This window comes from Colossoma macropomum, unplaced genomic scaffold (assembly GCF_904425465.1).
Source record: "Colossoma macropomum unplaced genomic scaffold, Colossoma_macropomum, whole genome shotgun sequence".
In the NCBI taxonomy this organism is placed as follows: domain Eukaryota; kingdom Metazoa; phylum Chordata; class Actinopteri; order Characiformes; family Serrasalmidae; genus Colossoma; species Colossoma macropomum.
Genome location: NW_023494801.1, coordinates 15,594,746 through 15,612,736, shown reverse-complemented (window position 1 = coordinate 15,612,736; position 17,991 = coordinate 15,594,746). Strand labels below are relative to the sequence as shown.

At 40.3% G+C, this 17,991-nt stretch overlaps 1 protein-coding gene across 1 annotated transcript in view; it reads right to left on the bottom strand.

Moving 5' to 3' along the window:
- Positions 1-17,991, bottom strand: part of sdk2a (sidekick cell adhesion molecule 2a) — a 144,088-nt gene that overhangs the window by 3,814 nt on the left and 122,283 nt on the right. Inside the window, exons 37-44 of the mRNA XM_036590606.1 lie at positions 17,453-17,639; positions 13,815-13,952; positions 12,182-12,343; positions 11,766-11,891; positions 11,484-11,648; positions 10,886-11,026; positions 7,197-7,341; positions 1,700-1,829 (exon numbers count right to left, since the gene is read on the bottom strand). Coding sequence (XP_036446499.1) covers positions 1,700-1,829; positions 7,197-7,341; positions 10,886-11,026; positions 11,484-11,648; positions 11,766-11,891; positions 12,182-12,343; positions 13,815-13,952; positions 17,453-17,639 — 1,194 coding nt within the window. The remainder of the gene's footprint in view (positions 1-1,699; positions 1,830-7,196; positions 7,342-10,885; positions 11,027-11,483; positions 11,649-11,765; positions 11,892-12,181; positions 12,344-13,814; positions 13,953-17,452; positions 17,640-17,991) is intronic.

Genomic DNA, 17,991 nt, shown 5'->3' with positions numbered 1-17,991 from the left:
ATTGGTTAACATAAAAAATATCTTTATATATTGCTGAAAAAGACTCTTGGTTGTCACTTGCTACTGGTGACAAGCTAGCATGTAGCATACAGTGACAAAATGTGTACACATCGCAGAGCAGACATCCAAACGGATTATATCTGAGAAAATTCAGATAGCTGTGGCCATCTTAGCGTCCAATATAAATTGGATGGTTTGCGTACCTCTGTGGGTGAGATTAGTGTGAGAGTCATTACAGCCCTGTAACCCAGTACGTGAATTATGCACATCATCGCTACTTGAAGGGCATGCAGAGGCTCAGCAGGGGTCCTGCTGGGAGCATTTATTTGCACAAGTGCAAAGTAAACAATGTAAATGAATGCAACGTGGAGGAAAAAAAAGTGGTGTTGCCTCAGAGAGCAAGTGTTTTTGTGAGCCAAAAGAAACATTGTTTTTACAGTGTTGATGCCTGGCAAACAGAAAAATAAAAAGACTGTGGGAATTTGTTGAGAGGACAGAAAACAGAGAGGGGACAAACAAGAAAAGTGTCCCCCAGCTGCCATTTACAAACAGCTCTCAAGATTCTATACTCCCCAACATTGTATCTGTAGACTTAATTTCCAATGGGACTGTCACGATTACTTGATTACACTTGATGACTTGAATTTTAAAAAGAATAGATAATAATGTATTCCTAGTGATTAACTTGCAATTTTAAAATTTAAACAATAAAAACACTCAAATGTTGATGTGCTTCATCTATGAAAATGCTTTGTAAATCTACATTTTCCATCAAATTATAATCCATCCATGTCATTGAAGAAAAAAACTGCACAGTGCAAAAACCGAGGGACCTACAAAACAGATGGAGATTGCATTTTACAGCTACTTTGAAAAGGGGTTAGACTATCTAGTTTGAAATACCATAAAAGGTTTGTTATTGTTCATTAAAATCATTTTTAAGTGAAAGTGCTTGTTTCAAAGCTGCTTAGTTATGCAGCCAATGTTTGAGCTCACTATATCCCATCTTAGACCAACAGCACATTTCCTGCTGGATTAAATCTAACTCCCACTGAAAGAAGTGAGACAAAATCTTTGGACATCAGAATCAACTTATCCCATTCTTTCCATTTGACTCCCATGAGGGAGGTCGCCACGCACGGATGACTAAAACAGCAAGCACCGTCTGCTCGGATCGATACGGAGCATCATTTGTCAGGCAAAGGTCAGGCTCGCTCATCTTTATCGAACAGAATGCCAACCCTTTATTTTCCTGGGTTAGCAGAAAAGGTTCAGCCTGAAGCCGTTGTGCACATGCAATTTTCTACACTGGGGGAGGGGTGTCCTTTTCCATGGGGAACGCTGCAATGCATAATGGGGAAAAAGGAATTCCTCTTTATCTATAATGTCAGAGGACAGCAAAACAAGCAGGCCTATTCAGAGGAACATCAATAGCTTTGTGAGTTGAGAAGTGGAAATGGAACTTGATATAGATAAAGAGAAAGAATGATACAGATAAAGAACGCTTTGGCCTGCATTGGCTGCCAAGTTCACTTGTTCACTTAGTACAATTGTTAAAAAAAAAACAAAAAAAACTCTGTGGCTTTTTCAGAGCCTGATTAGGCGTCAGTCTGGACTAAAAGGGATTTTTAATGGTGAAACACCACCGACACTACAGTGCATGCATGTGATTAATTCCAATCCCAGCAGTTTGAGGTACCTGTGAGTCAGACACCTCGGAAGGTTTCTCAGTCAGGCTGCTGCTCTCAGCTGGGATCAGGTCATTACATTTAGCACTGACGTCCTCATCAGAATAGTGCAGACTGCCCGGACTGGGCCGTGGTGGAGAACTGGAGTGGGGAGAAAAGGAAAAGAGAGAGATTAGAGTATGGAGCAAAACCATTAGAGTAGAAGCACTGACCTAGAATCATCCCTTCTATACTAATCAAACCATGAAAGGAAAAAACTACTCTACTCTAAGAAGTTTTAAGGGCGCATATCATAAAAAACTGCATTTAAATCTTTTTTTTTTAATAACATTTGATTTTGAACATTTGAAGTATGTTGCAGCATGTAAACATTTCTACAGTTATCATTCACTCCCCAGTCCATACAGTCCACATACTGAAATTAAGCCCTAAAACAGCCTGTGTTGAATTCATTATTTTTGTTATGTCACAAAAACCAATGCATTTACATTCTTTACACTTCATATAAATAATCTTTATTGTATTCATGCTAATTATTAGTACAGTAGCAGGGCTCCAACTAAGGTAGGGATTTTCAGTACATTTACCACCACTGCTGTTCATTCACAGTCTATTTGTTTAACCTACAGTTGTATGAAAATGTTTGGCTGCCCCAGTGAAATGATATTTGTTGTTAATATTGATTTTCTAAGTAAAATTACATTAACACATCCAAACTTAAATATGGAATTTCTCCCGAATGTTAGTGCGCAATTTTCTATTTATTTTCAGAGTTTAACATATTAAGAAAAATACAACATAAATTGTGCCACGGCCCTTTTATTTGTGCATTAAAACGTACAGAAGTGTGTTTTCTATAGAGGATGTGTACTTATTTTCACATAGAAAATCAGCAAAACATGTCTTGACGATGGGTGCCCAAACTTTTGCATACAACTGTACAGCAGTTTAACCCACCTATTCACCTTGAAGTTATAAGGAGTGTTTCAGCCCAAACTGTTTTTGAAATGAGGCAAAATACAGGCGAAGCAATCAGAACAGAGGTCATTTACATATACTAATCTATTGCTTTTTCATTCTAAGGAGTAAAAAGAATCATGAACATGGTCATGAAAAAATGAACCATGACTTTTAATTATAAAATACAAGAAAAATCTGGGATATGAGCCTCTTAACATTGAAGCAAGCGTTAATGTGTTGTTGGTTAAATAGAGGTTGAAAAACAAATCAATCAATATGAACCACTGCTGTATCCCCACTGCTATAAGGAAATTTTTGAACACTGCTTGAACACTGATTCTCTTCCAAGTCTAGCAGATGATTAGACTGAACCTGATCTGAAAAAAGACAAAAGAAACACCTTGCGCTTTTTGAAGCATTTCTTCCCATTCCATTCCAAGTGCCATGATCAGACAGAAGTGTAATGCCATTACGCCCTGAAGGTCTGCAGATGAAAGCATTTGCTAATCGCTGTCAGGGGGATTCACTAGAAGCAGACTGTAAGCCAGACGGACAGACTGAGGGCAGGAAAAGTGCAGGCTAGTTCAGAGGAACACAGGGAAGAAGCAGTGCTACCACAGAACAACCATTCATAATTGGCCCCTAATCTCCTGAGCTGCTCTGATCTTTGAGCAGATAGTGAGGCGTCTGTTCGGCATGTGGAAAGGGCCAGGCCCACCGGTGCTCTTGAAAAGCATCACGCTACACAAATTAGACCCTCAGGCAAGCAAACGCTTCTCACAGAAGAGATCTCTCAGTTGATTGATTATATCTGAATGAGGACCCTCATGCAGGTTGGGGGCTCACCCCATGCCAGAGAGCAACAGATGTTTCAGTGAGCTTTGCTCAAAGCCAAAGGACAGCAAAACATTTGTCCGTCCCAGAAACACAGTGCTCAAACTGCAGCTCTGTGACTATGCTGGCCCAAATCAAAGTAGAGGGCTTTTTGAGCTCCAGTTTACTTGATTTGCTCTAATGAGCACTGATGTGCTCGGAGCCAAGGTCACTGGAGATGTTAGCTTTTGAACTGAGCAGAAGGAGGAGGACTCCAAAGCTGGCCTGCTTCAGTTAGCTTAACATAAGAATCAAAGCACAGAACAAAGGCTCTCAAGCATAAGCATGGACAGAGGGTAATGAGATCAGGAACATCAGGTATGTGGATAGAAGCTTCAACAACGAGGGGAGATTTTCATAAATAGGGCAACCAGAGACTAGAGATGAGTGTGTTGACTTAGCTCCTTTTAATGGTTAGCTTCAGAGAGAATAAAATATAAAAGCGTAGTGATGTTTTTTATTCCTGACGAGTGCTCTGGAGCAGTCCACTCGGCACTTGCATTCTTGGCAAAGTGTATAGACAGTTATTTCTAGTTGTATAAGACCAGGCTCCAATTTATCTGAATGGGTAGGTACCTGCTGGCCTAAGCCAAGCACAATTTTGTATTTTTCCTGCTTAAACACACTTAATTCAACAGTCCCAACTGTGAGGGACTGCAGCTCTCCTGGACCAGAGCTGGACAAACCTCTTCTTGAGTGAAGCAATTGGGTTAGATGCAGAAAGAAAGCTCTGGTTATGGAAGGGTTAACTCAGAGACAGGGCCCCTGAGATGAGCTCATAGAGGCAGGGGGAGGGGAGTGTTATGATAAAGCATCTGCTTAAAATTCAGAAGAGGCTGAGCCTCAAAACAGTCCTGAGGAGGAGCCACATCAAGCAGCCCAACACCCATCACCATCCATGCTGGAGCATCAGTTATTCAACCCTGAATCCCCTGCTCTCCTTTGCTGTCCCTTAGCACTAATCTCTCGCCTGCTCTATTCATCCATCTATCCCAGTGATTCCCAGCTATGGCACTGCAGTACCCCAGTTCTACATATTGTGTTGTTTCCCTGCTCTAACAACACTAAAATGTATGCAAGGTATTCCAGGACCAGGATTGGGATCCATCGGTTTAGATTATCATTACAGGGAAGATGTAATTTTTTAATTTATTTAATCCAGAATGGTGTATGTGAATTGCTGTATTGAATTGTATGTGAAAGGCTGCATTTCTATATAAGGACATCCTTATTACATGCATGCTTTTCCCTGATCATAACTTATTAGTCTGATATGTGCTCCCAATATATATATAAGGAAACTTGGTATGTCACAATTACAACAGGGTAGAGGTCTGCTACCCAACTTGAGCCCATTGTGGCCTGACAAAAAACTGGATGATAACCATGGATAACTGTTCTCCATGGATGAAATAAAAAGAAAGCTAAAGGTAGCTGTTTAAAATTCCAGGAGAATTCTTTATCATGGAAACACTATGAAGTGACTGTTACATCAGATATAAAGCACACTGGTCAAGTACAGTGTAGAACTTGCAATAGTATTTTGAGCTCTGATAGCAGCAGGACTGGCATGTCTTCTCTTCCATGATACATCGACTGTGGCTGCAGCCGCTCCATAAGAGTGCGAGCAGGATCAGGTCAGGTTTCAAATTTAGTCATACCAGTGGGGCCTTGTCAGGTTGAGTCAGGTCTCTAAGTCACAGGTACAGGACAGTTGCAGACCTCTACATCAATGTATAGCACATTAATCCACAGGGGATGATGGCAGGGGAGATGATTCTTTGCCCCTTCAAACTGCCTAAGACTACAGCCAACACACTGTCCAAAGTTATACTAGAACTCTACCGTCTCCAGTGGTTCTTTATCCCTATGAAGCACTGATCTATCCAATCTCAGTTTGTCCCTGTGCCCTGTGCCCTGAGGCCTCTGTCCTTCAAAAAAACCTCTTGCTTTCTCTCTCACTGTCTCCTCCCTCCCTCCCTCCCTCCCTGGAGGGGGCAGCTCCATAGAAGCGCTGTAGCCCAGGCGCAACTCTTCAAAGAAACCAGGGAGCTGCTCTGGCTCTTTGATCCCACGTAGCCCTCCTCAGTTGGGTAGTGGACCAGCACGCCACACACACCCCCACACCCCTACCCACACATTCCGCTCTAATGGGCCCACAGTGTCCTCTTCAGTTACTGCTCACAGGAAGTCGAATACGAACCCGACCCTCCACCCATTCGGGCTACGCGGCTCTCTGACTCGCTCACAAGGGACTTGGCTGCAGATCGCTGACCTCAGCACAGATAGGAGCTCACGCTATCTATGTTTGCACAAACGCTGCGTAAACTCAAAAAGCAAAGTGCCCTTGTGCTAAGAGCGCATGCTGTCTCAGTCCACATGTGACAGAACAGCAGAGAAAGCGACCATGTCCAGAAGGACCACAGTGAATATGCTCCAGGCTCACCAAGAGCCGCTCTTTGTCTGGAGGAAACAAACAAGATCCACAAGCATGGAAAAAGGGGCGCTTTGTTTTGGAGCCCTTACATAAAAAGCAACTTTCTACAGTGTGCACTTTGAATGTCAATAAGAATCAGGAAAGGGGAGGGGGGCTGTTCTGCGTTCTGCACAGTCTGTTCATGTTCTTTTTGGTTGACAGATTGCTGTTGGAGAGTGAAAAGTGGTAACTGCCATTAGAATCTTGGCCAATTCTCTACTCAATACATTTAATGGATGCCAGGGAGTTGAATTTAAATTAGCTGTGGACCCAAGCACTGGGCAAAGAGGACACAATGCGTGGTCTGGCTTTTATTATGCAGTCTGCTTTCGTAAAGTCAGAAAATCAATTCTATTGCGATTTCCCAAATTTTGAGGTGGAAAAATACCACTCGCCCTGCTGAAAAATACAATACTGAAAGAAAGCACATTTGCTGCAAACAGATGCACTCTTATAAGCTGCAGAGCATCTATTATTTGTTCAGTTCTGTTCAAAGTCCTGTATTATACATTAAGTTTACTAGCTACACTGCAGAAAATGATATTTTGACAAAGAAAACATCTTACATCTACTAAATATATCTAAAATGTACCAAGTTAAGATTAAAGATGTGTTCACGTTATCATTTTTTACAGTGTACACTTACCTTGTACCTACATTTATTGGCCACTTTATTAGAAACACCTACCATATAGGCACACTATTTGATTTTATAATCACTGACCATAGTCCATCTGTTGTTTCACACTTTTTAAGACTCCCTCTACTCTGTCCATCAATAGAAGCAATCTGCCACATTTAAACATATGGTGGTCATACTGATTGGGGGGATGCAGACCGGCTGATAAACCGTGCATCAACAGATGAGCCACAGTCAGCAAATGTAAATCTACAAGGTGCACCTGTGCTGTAGGTTTTAGGTGTTTCTAATAAAATGGCCAATTCATTATATATATCACTGCATATCATTGCTGTCCAAGAAACATGTATCTCCACAATGGTAACTTTACAGGAGAACACAAAAATGTTCTTAATTTTTAATGCAAAGTAATGTAAAGTGATTTTTTTCCAAGTAATTCTGAAGCATTATGGGTCCACTGATCATCAAACAATGTTAATGACAACTGCTGTTAAATCAGGTTTCAAACAATACATTTTCAAGGAGATGGCCATTTAAATTCAAGGATAAGAATACACACCGAGTGTAGATGCCATTCTTGCGGCAGAAGGAGTTTTTGACAGAGAGGCGTCTGTTGTTGAGCTCCAGCGCTGGGAAACGGCCCTCGTCCAGCCTCATCATCTCTCCATGGGAGAGTGGCAGAGACGTGCAGTTTGAATGGCCACCTGTATGCATGTACAAGAGACAGCGTGTATAGATGTGAACTCATAAGTGTTCATGAGTGCATTTAAAGTTACAGTGCATTTGCATTTTCCTACAATTGTGCACAGGAACCTTTTCTATTTGGTCAGTATGTCTGGGGCAACTTAAACAAACAGCAAAGATATTTTGAGGAGCTGCAGCAGTGTGTGACCAGTGTGGGATTCCTGCTGTAGACAGGAGCTGGGGTGTCAAATGTTCTTCAATACTTAAAAGAAGGCTGTGTCACAACTGGGTTTTTGTGTTTTGTATAACTATAGCAGTAAACTTTAAAGACTCCCCTAGCACTGTTAAGCTCTTCTCTGACACACTGACACATAGAGGCACAGCGGGGCTGCACAATATATTGAGTGCGTTTTCATGCACTTAATAATATGATAACTGCAGAAAATCAGATTGTGTCAGTAATCTGATCAACACGTTTACATGCTCTTGAGTAATCAGATAATGGGAAACTCGGGGTTTACATGAGTCAGGCAGTAATCAGATTTCTGCTTTGCAACCAGCCAATAAACTCACAGAGGACGATGTGACATAAATGCAACGTAAAACTCGAACGTCATGCCACATTTTTGTTAAAACATCGCACCACTTTACCTGAAAATATGAACATACATCATGTAGAAGATGAAGAATATTTAAATCCTTTATTTTGTGTTTGGTTTCAGGGCCTCTCCAAAAGTGTTTTGCTGCCATCTCGGAGTATGAGTTTACATGCACTGAAAAAATCTGATTACTGAGCTAAAATCCAGCTCTCTTTATCGGATTTCTTAATCAACTTTCTAGATCGGAGTATGGTGTTCACATGACTATTCAAATAATCGGACGACTGCAAAAATCCGATTATGATCGGATTATTGTGTGCATTTATACACACTCAGTGTTGAAACATTAGAAAGCTACCCAGTTACCCTTGAGAGCCTCGACTGTTGGTGAACTTGGCAAACCACCAAAACTGTCATCATCAGATAAACAGCACTTAAAGCGTTCATCTTTGAGCGATAAGAGAAAATCGAGCTCCTTTCTTACTTCAGATCTAAAAAATCTATAGGTGTTTTTGTCCATCCTTCCACTGTGAGAAGACAGCTCAACACTATGAGTCTGAAAGGATGTGTAGCTGTCAAGAAAATGGGGAAAAAGAATGTTTGCAAATCAAACAAAAAAAAAGCTGCTGGTGGTCTAGGTACAACAGTCCAGAGTCCAGACCTTAGCATCACTGAATGTGTTTGAGATTATTTGGTTTGTGAGAAGCAGAACATGCAACCAACTTCTAAGAGTGAACTTATGGAAAAATATCCCTGAAGATTTCTTTCAAAAACTGAAAGCAAGTCACCCTAAAGAGAATGGAAGGTGTAATACAGGAAAAGGGTGGACACACTAAGTACTGAAAAATAATCATGTTCCATTTAGTTATTGAGGTTTCTAGAATATTTTCTGTTAAATATTTTCTGCTTTTGTCATGATACTGAAAAATGAATAACTTGTACTTATTGGCCATTTTGACTGGAAAATTCAATAAACAAAGGTAGTACCTGACTTATGCCGGTATTGTAATTATGACAAAATGCATTGATTTTAAAATGGAAAAAATCTTTAGGGTCAAACTTAAGCAAATAAAATAAATGAGATTAATCGAGACTACCTACATGAAACAGTAACCAAAACAGTAATTAAATACTTTATTATTTATCAGCTCAACTAGCATCACAATGTTGAATTTGGTAACACTCTATAAATAACAATGACATAACAATGCCATAAACATGTCAGAGCAAATGTCACATGCTGTCATAAGCTGCAATGACAGATTTTGTACAGTTATATGCTATCATGCTTGATGTCATTACAGCTTATGTTACAAGCTAATTTATTCTAGTTAGCCATCATGACATCAAACATGACAATTAACAGTAATGATAACATGACACTGTTACATTACATGAAGAGTCAAGACAGCATCTGACATCTTCCATGACATGTTTATAGCATGGTTATGTCAATGTTATACAGCAAGGTTCAAGGTTCAAAGTGTTACCATGAATTTCATACGTGTCATGCTGGTCTAAGACAGATACACTTACTGTCATGACTGAACCTGAAGTGTGACTTGAGAGGTATGCATGTGTGGCTAGTGACCACTCCACACACTTCTGCTTGTCAGTGTGATCTCACCCCCAGCAGGCCTCTAGAGCAGACTAGACTAGGCTAAAACAAACAGGGCAGTTAGAAGCGGATGAACGGCCTAGGGCTGGATGGCCAGAGCGAGGTGAAAGGGGGGGCGTTCGAGGCCTTGAGAGTGGTCTTTTGTGTCTCGCACAAGCACTTCCCTTGTGCTCCTACACCAATCCATAGCCCTGTTTACTGACCTCGGCCCTGGCACCGTACACTGAAACGCTGACCAAGCTCAGAAGCAGCCATGTGCGACCCACGCACTCACACAGACTCCTGACCTCTCCACCATCACTCTCACTCTCCGAGCTGGAGTGCATGTGTACAGTCCCAAAGTGATTTCTCTCAGGAAGTCTATGTGTGCTTAAATCACTCCACGGTCGGTTAAATACTTGTAGTCAGTTTTGTCAGCTGCTGGGTCATTGGTTCACAGGTCGTTGGTATGTGTGCTGTTAACCATGAGAAAATCTCCCTAGTCCGCACATGGACAGACATGAGACTGAACTGCTGTTCAGATGGCCATGAACTGCTGTCACGTCTGATGATGTGATACTACAACAATCAACATGAGTCACTCAGTCCAAGTTCATTCAGCACATTTAATGATAGTGAATGAACTTCTAGTGAGTAATCCCTATCGCTGGTGAGAGCAAAAGCATGGTCTAATTCCGACTTAAAGTACTTCTCACTTGTAGCTCATTGAAACGAATGGAGAAATTCTGTTGAAAGTGTGGATTCTAAACTTTCAATCAATACCATGTTTCTGTTCATAGATAGACGAGGCGATATCTTATTATGATTGAATTTGCTGAAAAGTTTTTGTTTGCATCTTTGCTATGTTTATATCACTGAAACAAATAGAAAGTGCAGACTTGTTAATAAAGAATATAATGAGAATTTACTGAAAGTCTTTTGAAAGTAATAAAGCTATAATAATTTTGCAATTATATTACATTTAGCTTTTGAGGCATCTGTTAAATACACGTTTTCTGTTTTTTTTTTTCTGAAGCTGAAGAATTAAAACAATGGACATTTTGACTGAAAATAAATGAAGTACTTCTGTACAGTACTGAACATAATTACAATTTAATAGTACAACAAATTAAAAGTAAATTTGAATAATAAATTAATCTATTACACTTTATTCCGTTCCTCTCTCTTCATCACCACCTGCCATCATTTAAAGTTCCATCTGTGCAAACAATTTTTTCTTTAATGGTGCAATGAAACAAATCAGCAATACAAATTCAGGACGATAGATTACCCTGAGTAGTTAAGTTCTGTTAAAACTCTAAGACTAGAAGGCTGAGTACTGAATGCAGATCTGGTGTCATGGCATACCTGAATCAGTCTTCTTGGTGTACTTTTTACTCTGCCCACGAATGATCAGGATGAAGATCAGCAGGAGGATGAAGATCAAGCCCACGAGTGCTATCACCACCAGAAACCACCACTCCTCGTAAAAGGGAGAGACTTTCTGGGCTGGAAACACAAAAAATGACAACATTTTGACAATGTCAGCAAACACATACATACACATTTTCTAAACCGCTTATCCTTCTGGGTCACAGTAGGTGTTGGAGCCTATCCCAGCGGCCATTGAGTGGAAGGCATAAAAACACCCTGGACAGGTTGCCAGTCCATCACAGGGCAGACACACAGGCATATACATTCGCACACACTCACAGCTAGGGACAATTTAGCATGTCCAAATCGACTAACTGCATGTTTTTGGACTGTAGGAGGAAACTGGAGCACCCGGAGGAAACCCACTCAGACGGGGGGGGGCATGCAGAACTCCACACAGAAAGGACCCTGATCATCTGGCTGGGGAATCAAACCCAGTCAAAATTTCATGATGAATAGTCAGTTAGACACAAGAACGTCTTTCCTTGTCTTTTTTAATTTAGTTTAATTAAAGTACTTCAGCATTTCTTACCAGATATAGAAGGAGAGGGAGCACTGGGCGAGCCATAGCCGTAATCATTGACCGCAATGACTCGGAAATCATAGGTGACCCCCTCTCGCAGCATGTCCAGATTCAGAGTGTATGATGTCACCTCTTTGGGGATGTCTTTGATAAGGATATCCCACAGTCCTTCATCTGAGGAGTAATTGAAACAGGTATATTTATTGATCATCCTCCAAAAAAATACAGTTCCAGAGGATTCTGAGTTATATCTGAATTAGAAGCCATGTATTTGTGCACGCTGCAACTCACCAGATGGTCTGGCTTCTATGACGTAGCGTGTGATGGGGGCTCGGCCAGGATCACCACTGGTCCAATGGAGGGTGAGAGCTGTACCGTATCGTGAAATAAACGGCTCCCCTGGAGGCCCAGGAGCACCTGCACATAATAACCAATGAATACAAAACATGGGAGAGTGAAATACAAGCCTGAGGATAACACTCATAAAAACGTCTGTTATACTTAACACAAGAAATGATGACATGCTAATACAAGGCTAAACTAGAATTACAGTGTGAAGGTTGAACGGCTGGTTTCTTGGACCTGGTCATGAGCTACATTGTAATTTTAAAGGTTTTTTAGAATTAGAAATTCTTTTCGGTCTACAGTGGGTCCAGGAAACCAGCCATACGTGTAACAGAACAGAACAAAAGCTCAGATAGCCAGACCTTCTCCTGGCCCAGTGGTAATGTTGGCCTCCACCTCTGGCCCGTAGGTCAGGGTTTTGGCACGGATGCGGAAGTTGTAGGTCACCCCGTCCGCCAGGTCTTTGATTTTCATCCAAAGGGGAGCGCTGCCTTTCACATCCACTGTAACAACCTTACTGACACCTGGAGTGTGAGGAGAGGAGTCTGTAAAGGAGACACTACAACTCTAGATACATGCTGAAAGCGAGAGAGAGCTCACAAACATAGACTGCCCTTCTTTTGAAAATTTCAGAGTAATATTATATTTTCACTGTTAATTTATTGTTATTCTATAAATAAGTATGCACTAAGTATTAGTAAATAGCTGTTCACATCAACATTCACATATTTTGCAACACTCAGCTTCATATTCATCAAAGTATCTTCTTTGGTATGAAGTTTAGGTTTTGCCTAAATAATGATTTGATGTTTTTCTTTTCCTTTTAACTATTGTTAAAAAGGCATATTGAATATCTTTTGGTTTGACTGTACTACCTGCAATCCATTCTGAGAATCTGGAGATGCTCTGCTCCTCTGCTGCCAGAGGAGTTACAGCATGTGCATATTCACGTTGGCCACAGTGAAACACGTCCATGTGTATAATCAGAGCTTTCTGTGTGATACCATGTTTTCTATCACTCTATAAAAGATGCACAAGTTTTCCTTTATTGCTGTTTTTATAATGGTGAGCGAACTTATTCAGATCATAATCTGGAATGGTAAGTGCTGATTCTTGATAGGGTTTATCAGAGTAACAATAAAATGTAACTGATGCTTGATTTATATTCTTGTGATTGTGTGTCTGAAATTACAGTTTGTGAGATAAAACGAATATTTGGCTTTGTTAGATCACATTCTTTACATATCAAATAAACGCATCAACAATGGAGAAATGGAGGAGATCAAATTAAATGGGAGGAATAAGAACCTTTTTTTGCATCAGCCTTAAAGGATTAAACATCTGAAAGGTGCTGACATCACAGCAAAAAGGGCAATATGTATGGGGTATGGCTTTATTCCTAAGGCAGTACTTTTGGTTTTGCTTCTACACTGCTTTCTATTTTATACGTTAAGTTACTCGTAAATAAAAAAAGGTCATTTATTAAAAACATTTTGAAAAGCTAGGTGTCCCCAACTTTTGACTTGGCAGTGTACATTCAGTATGCTAAGCTATAAGACTATGACCAATGAACAGAATAAGGCCACAGCATTTGAGCATGTCCTTCGGGTTCAGATCGAGAGAGGCCCGCTATGAACACCAATCTTCACATCTGGCTCCCCTCCAGATGTGACCACTCCAGAGCCATTATTGAGCCAGGGTACCCTCTTTCTCTCTCATTCGTCCTCTGCTCCCAATTACCAAAGAATCCAGCGAATAAGCCACACTTAGACGTGTTTAAACCATGCCTCACTCAATGACAGGGTGTGAAACTCAGCAGAGGTATGCCAACTATTACATGCTCTGCCTTCATAGGAGAGGCCCACAGCTTGAACCAATTTAAAGAGCAAATTTCAGAGATTTGGGAGCTTAAAGGGCGGTGGTGGCGGGTGAGAGTGGGTATAAATTAAACAGTCTTCTAAAGCCTATCTTAGTAATTTGTTGGAAGTTTCTCACCGTCAACAGGCGTGCAGGGTTCGTAGACTAGGCGGTAGCCCTCGATGATGCCATTAGGCTGCTTGGGCTCTCCCCAGGACACGTTGACAGAGGTGGTGGTGAGTTCACTGAAGTGGATGAAGCTGGGAGCGCTGGGAGCTGTGAAGGATCACAAACACACACAGCCATGGATGGAGACCTCTTTACAGTAGTGGAGTACAGGACACAAACTATAGCATAGAAATTTTATGCAGTTACATTTTTTGATTACTGAGTTGAGTGCATAAGTCACAGAATTCACTTCTATATTATTTGAATCACCCTCTTGATGGCTGTAATATGGCACCAGTTTGAAGCATGTAAGTAGCTCACAGTGAGAGGTAGCCTGGCTAAAGCACAATGTCCATATGGCAGGGTTAGTTGTAATGCAGTGTTACAACCAAGCCTCCTGGAGTAAACATTGAGAAACGTCCATTTCCTCCCATATAAATTCACAACAGTTTTTTTGGAAGTTTTTTATTTTTTATGCACAGATTGAAAGTCATGGAAATATATACTTCAGATTTATCATGCTGACTTTTGCTCTTCTACTTTAATAAAACTGCCAAATTAGATTTTTTCTTTATTGATAATATTTACTTTGTTGAATTTGTTTTATGTTTTTAGGTTTAAAAGCTCATCTGGTTCAAACAACATACAGCATACAACTTTTTAATTAGTTACTGTTACATCTGGCCCCCCCATCTGTTATAATTATCTCCACATTTGCTATTAGTTGTAACATTTGCACTCCTGTCACTTTCAGCTCAATTGCTCAGAGACAGAAAGTTTATGTTTTCACTTATTGCAGAGATGTGTAGGTTGCTTGTATACTTTGAAACTTATAAAACAAAACAAAAATGTGCCCCACCCCCCCTGCTGACTTTGGACAAAGAAATATGGACCAGACTTAACAAGCTACACCAGCCAAAATGTACATCACGGTGATGAAGTCATACTCATAAAGTCACAGAGGCAATTAACATGTCTCTCCTTACCCCTGAGGTATTTTTACACATGAACTAGGTAAAAACCAATCAAAACTGACATATTAATAAGCTAATGCATATTAATGACCATCTCTCAGCACCTGTTTGGGTGCCAAAATGGACATGTCACATCAAAGAAAACCAAATATCAGTGCTGTGGATTCTAAGTAATAAAGTAGAGTCACTGTTTGACAAAACTGTACTAATGCTGACTGTATTTATTTCAGATTTTTATTTTTTGCGTTCTGTTCTGTTAAGTTCTGTTACTTTGCACTAATGGAAATAGCTAATGGAAAAGGGCTCTAGTGCCAGACATCATGCAAAAGGCAAAAAGTATGCTAATCCATGTTTATTAATGAAAAAAATGCGTTACTGCAACACTAATTCCTCATAACATTATGGTAAATCTGGCGTGTTTTATGAATCTGGCCCACTGACTTTTGCTGACAGCCTAACGTAATTCCAAGTCATGTACATTCAGGGTCAAATTTATTAGACCTGGTACAGCTCACTCAAAATTCAATTAACATTGTAACACCTGTGAGCTCAAAGTTTCCCATACCTGTCAAGTTGTTAAGTAATCTCATGTAGACTCACTTGTGTGGTTTCTGTCCATTTTTAGATAACAGCAAGCAGCGTAATAAAACACATAAAAAGTCTGTTTGAGATTACTTAACTTTACATGGCTTGTGATGATTTAGGCATGTAGTTTAAATGATGCTGATTGGTATAAGCTTCCATTAGTTATCGGCTACTTCAGTCACTTTGCTCCAGCGCAAAACTAAAGAAGCAAACTTCGAACATGTCTTGGCTGGTATATTTGGGGTAAGCAAAAAATTATGTAAATTTGATTTTTAGCCAAATAAATTTTTTAACGCGTATCTCTATTTGACTTCAATTACTAAACCAATGGTTTGATCATGAGCTCCTTTCATTTAGTGTTTCTTAGTTCATACTTTGCTTGGACTGCATAAGCTAGCACGTTCACTAAGCCAGCCTCAAAGTTATAAAACTACTTTTTAATTTGTTTTATAAATGCATCACGACCATCTGGAATCAGGCTGATCTTGCAGTAATGCTAGCTTCTTTTACAGCAGGAGCAGAGGAGCTTGCATTGGCTGATGTCCGAATATTTCAGCACTCGTGTCTGCCTTTTCTGTTCTCCCCATCACCACCCCACTATACTCTCTGAGGTTTCAAGGGAGAGGAAACAACCAGAGGAATTTATTTTAGAAAAAGCATTTTTTTTCTCTGCCAAGACCACAGTGGAGAGCATGGGACAGCAAGAACACAGCGGCCTTTGTTTAAATCCTGCCAAAACTCACACCACATGCCACCCATACCATCCACTTCCCCCCAGCACACTGACATAGGCTTCCGTCCCTGGGGCCTTCCCATCGAAAAACTGCCAAATGAGTCCCTGAAACTGTCAAAGCCCATTTAAACCACCCAGGACACAAGCTTAAACACAACCCATCTCCTTCATCTCTAATAATCATAGCGGTTATGCATTCAGCAAGTTGTTTGACCTTGTACTAAAATCTCATAACCTATTCAGCGGGGAGCTGTGGGAACAGAGCGGGCACAAAGATCTTGAACATTCTCCCAGGCTTTTTACATCTGAATCATAATTGTGAGATGTTCTACCACTTAGAGCTGCAATGGCCATTTTGTGCATATGAATTTAGGTCAATTCCTGGCTGGTTTGGGGTTTTACAGGTTTCTGATCAAAAAAAGTGACATCGACTAGTCACTGATCATGTGATTTTCACACTAATGTAGATGCCTCAGAGAAGACAACAGGTGAGCGGCTTAGTAATATCAGCCTCCACATGTCCAGATCCCTAAAGGCTAGCAATGCGATCCAGGGCACATTGGAAAGGGCACATCATGCTCTACTGACCTGTGGAGTTTGCTTTTGACATGGATATTTTAAGTTGGATTTTTAAACTGTGGTTTTATTCATGACATCATCAGCAATTAGTCGACGTCAACTCAACACTCATCAAGTAACTATAGACTTTAAAAAATCTGACGTCATGCAACCCCTACTTTGTTGTGAGATCAAAACCTTGTATCTCCATTTCGTCACTATTTATAAATGTATTTGTTTATTTATTTATTTTTCTCTTCAGAATTTAACAAATGCCAGCTGCCCTTTACGCAGTGTTAAAACGTCATAATGAATGGACCAAAAGAAATGGCCCAAAGTTATTTTCCTTTAACTTCCATTCAAACTTAAGAACGCTTTTTCCTTCTCCTGTAAAAGTTACAATTTTGGAAGTACAAAGTTTATGAAGTATTACGAAGTAGTGTGTGGCATAAGCTGTCATTGTGGTAGTTTTAAATGTCTTGTACTTGAGGTACAACATAATATTAATATTAATAATATATTGCCAGTTAGTGTATAGCTATAAATGTCATGATATATTGCATCAGACTATTCCTTGCAATTTATTATGCTCATGTGTCTGCCCTATAAGACGAAGTCTGTTAAACAAACACTTAATGAATAAATATTGATATCACCAGAAATATGGGACTGTCTTCTTTCAGCAAGATCTATAAATCCCAATGTCTAAAGTGACCATAAATGATGGAGCAGGCTGACTAAGTGCTGCAGACATGTACCTGCTTGCTGAGTGCGCCCTCTGGTGGGCGGAGAGCGCGGGCCATCCCCAGCAGCATTGAAGGCAGCCACACTAATCATGTAGGTGGTGTAGCCTGTCAAGTTCTTTAGCTTGACCCCCAGCTCGGGCAGGAAGAGTGTGCGCAGCCTTTCCGTCTCATTCTGCAGCTGGAACTCCCAGTAATATATCTGCAGAGCAAAAGAGGCCAGAAGGGGTCATTAGGATTCACAGCACAGATTAACTTGTTAAAATGGAGAGAAGGTTTCATCTGAAGCTGTACGGTTAATAGGGTCGGGTTGACCTTTAGATGGAGCGCGATTCACACTTAATTTAGCGATTAAAGTCACTTTGTAAGATCTTATCTCAGGATTTTTTGATAATGTAGGGAGTCCTTTGAAACAAGAAGAACTTGTTTAAATATTAATTATGTTATTCATTCCTATTATTTATTAATATTGCCTAACTATTGATGCATAAAGCAACAGAATAGCTATATAATAGAGGAACACTGGGAATAAACAATGCTATAAATTACTTAAA